This window comes from Octopus bimaculoides, chromosome 11 (assembly GCF_001194135.2).
Source record: "Octopus bimaculoides isolate UCB-OBI-ISO-001 chromosome 11, ASM119413v2, whole genome shotgun sequence".
Taxonomy (NCBI): Eukaryota; Metazoa; Mollusca; class Cephalopoda; order Octopoda; family Octopodidae; genus Octopus; species Octopus bimaculoides.
The window spans coordinates 66,559,383-66,562,205 of NC_068991.1; the positions used below are offsets into that span (position 1 = coordinate 66,559,383).

At 29.7% G+C, this 2,823-nt stretch overlaps 1 protein-coding gene across 1 annotated transcript in view; it reads right to left on the reverse strand.

Annotated features, from left to right (window-relative positions):
• LOC106870543 (cytochrome P450 2B4) overlaps window positions 1-2,823 on the reverse strand; it is a 20,414-nt gene that overhangs the window by 11,197 nt on the left and 6,394 nt on the right. The window contains exons 3-4 of the mRNA XM_052972001.1: window positions 2,041-2,167; window positions 287-443 (exon numbers count right to left, since the gene is read on the reverse strand). Of these exons, the coding sequence (XP_052827961.1) occupies window positions 287-443; window positions 2,041-2,167 (284 nt within the window). The remainder of the gene's footprint in view (window positions 1-286; window positions 444-2,040; window positions 2,168-2,823) is intronic.

The window sequence follows — 2,823 nt, forward strand, 5'->3', positions numbered from 1 at the left end:
CACACACACACACACACACACACACACGTACACACACACACACATACATATGAATGAATGTATATAAGTATGTATGTAATCAAGAGGAAGAGATTAGACGAAGAGAAAATATGTTGATGCTTTGTTTATTATAATGTATTTTTTTCTTTTCGTAATATTTTCAATCATATTATATAATTTATATTTTATTCAGGTTCTACGATTAAAATATTTTATTTTGTGAATTTTTTGTTGACATCATTTAAGAAATGGGAAAAATACAATAAACAGTTCATATAAAACTCACCGGATAAAGATTCATTGTTTGGTTCCTTCTCAAGCGACAGCAAATAAATATCAATGAAATCTCTTATGTTTTCAGCATTAAACGTCTCTTTATGTTCTGTGATTTTATTTTTTACGTAACTTCGGAGTTTTTTCCGTTTCTTGATAAGGTTTTCTATCTATATTGAAACAGTCAACAACAATAGTTATATATGTGTCGAATTAAATGTTTTACACTATAATATTCTGTTCCATCAAATTTTATTTTGAGTTTATATGTAAATGAAGTCAACTCACTTTTTCAGTCAACAAGATATGTTCAGTTATTCATCAGTCCAACAACTATATCCGCTTGCTAACAAAATATATGGAGGGGAAGGGAGATAGTGAAGAGAAAATGTGTTGGAATGTTTTGTTTATGATGACAAGATGTAAATGTAATAGCTTTTCCTTTTCGTAATATTTTCTACCATACCCTTTATACCATTTATATTTTATTCTTTTTCTCCAAACAGCTGTTGTTCAGGGGACAGCTATCCGGAGATCTGAAATTGCAAGGTCTTTTGGGGATATTCCTAGTATTGTTATTTTTATTGTGGTTGAATTTTATCGACTTTATATTGGGAGGCAACTATAGCTAAATTTAACCATATTTCTTTTGAAGATCTTATGATATTTATGCGAAGATCTTATGGTATTTACTCACAACAGGTGTCTGAAGAACAAGTGAACAAGGCCAACATCACTGATTTGAAGAGAATAGCAAGATACGGGAATACGGGAAACGTCTTTAAAGAGAGGTATACGCAGCATGTGTCTTCGTTTAGAGACAAAAAAAACAAACCAAAACAGACAAAAACGCAACATCCCTATCCATTATGGAAAGAAAGTGGAGTGAGTAACCCCTAGATAACCTAGTGTATCATTCGGATGATGTAGCAAATGCAAGCTTTGCATGACTGAAATATCAAACATTATTACATCAAAAGTGAATATTTCAAATATTTTGGATGAAACCTTCCCCTACATGGATAAGCGATATTTCACACACCGAAGTTTCAAGCAGGACACCCCCACATAATTTGCCATCTCTTCAATCTGGATAGGTTTTTTCTCTGAACATCAATTATATGCATTATGTGAACTTTATGCATAAAAGTCACATGCGTCTATAAATTTATACTGAGCTTTCTCATCACACAAATATATGGACATTGTACACGTTTATGACATTAATTGTTTAACACAAACTTATGAACCTACAACCTCATGAGTTTAAAACCCCATGAACCACGTTTGACGTCGAAATATGTGAAAGGTATGTGAAACTCCATAATTATGAGCACACACCCAAACATGAGCAAATATGAATAATGCAGGTGCAGAGACGTGTGTATATATGCATATTTGTGTGCATATATGTATGCGTGTGTATATAACTATGTGTGTATATCTATCTGTATATATCTATATATATATATATATATATATATATCAGTGTGTATATATGTATGTGCGTGTACATGCACAGAAGTATTTTCAAAGCCGTATGGGTAAAACATCTTTCCGTACTTAACAGTAATAAGATTTTGAACATAGTATATCCGCTTCCTACGTTCAAAGAATGAAATAAATAATCACGAAATTCTGAAATCGTATTTATTTGGAAATTTTCTTCTGAATCTGTTGGAATCCTGGACCTTAGTTTTTAAAATATACCCTGGACTGTAAAGTAGATTTAATATTCATATTTTAATGTGAACTTTTTACACTTACGGGAGAATTCCATCGAAAAAATCTTAAGAATGGGAAGAAATTTTCTGGTACAACTGCATTAACATGCTTGAAGAAAAATTTAAGATTTTCAAGGATTTCCATAATCTCAGGTGCTCCGAATGCGATCCTTGAAAAAAACAAAAAAAAAACATGAAAACTTAAGCAATTGTATTGACTCCAATTTTTTCAATTATCCATTTACACATGACAATACCCAAACACAAACCTGGAAGTACGTATAATGCTACAATATTTAGATCAGATAATAATCAGGTAATAAGATAGATATATCTCGATATATTCACGTAGACTAAATTTTTCTTCTTATCATTATAAAAAATATTATTACCCGATCTGAATATTTTTATCTAAACTAATTTTTGACTTAACCCAGAGGATACACAAAGCCTCACGTTTTATTTTTGAAAATCTGTTTAAGTTAATAAATTCTTTTAAATGACTCCTGCATTAATCAAATATTATCAATCAAAAATAATCAAAAATATAACAACACTATTCAAATCGAAGTTCTAATATTATGTAGAAATGAAACTATAACTTATAAATAATTTAGTGTTAAATAAGTTATCTATTAAAAATAATCTATAAAGAACCAAATGAATAATATAAAAAACAAGAATACATATTATTTTCAAATAGTAGAAAATCTTTAGCAAAGTAAAAACAGTACTTATCCATATTTCTCCGTAATTCAAACTGAAACTAAGACGTTATCTAATAGCTATAGCTATATTTGATTAATAATTAGTCTTTATTGTTTAT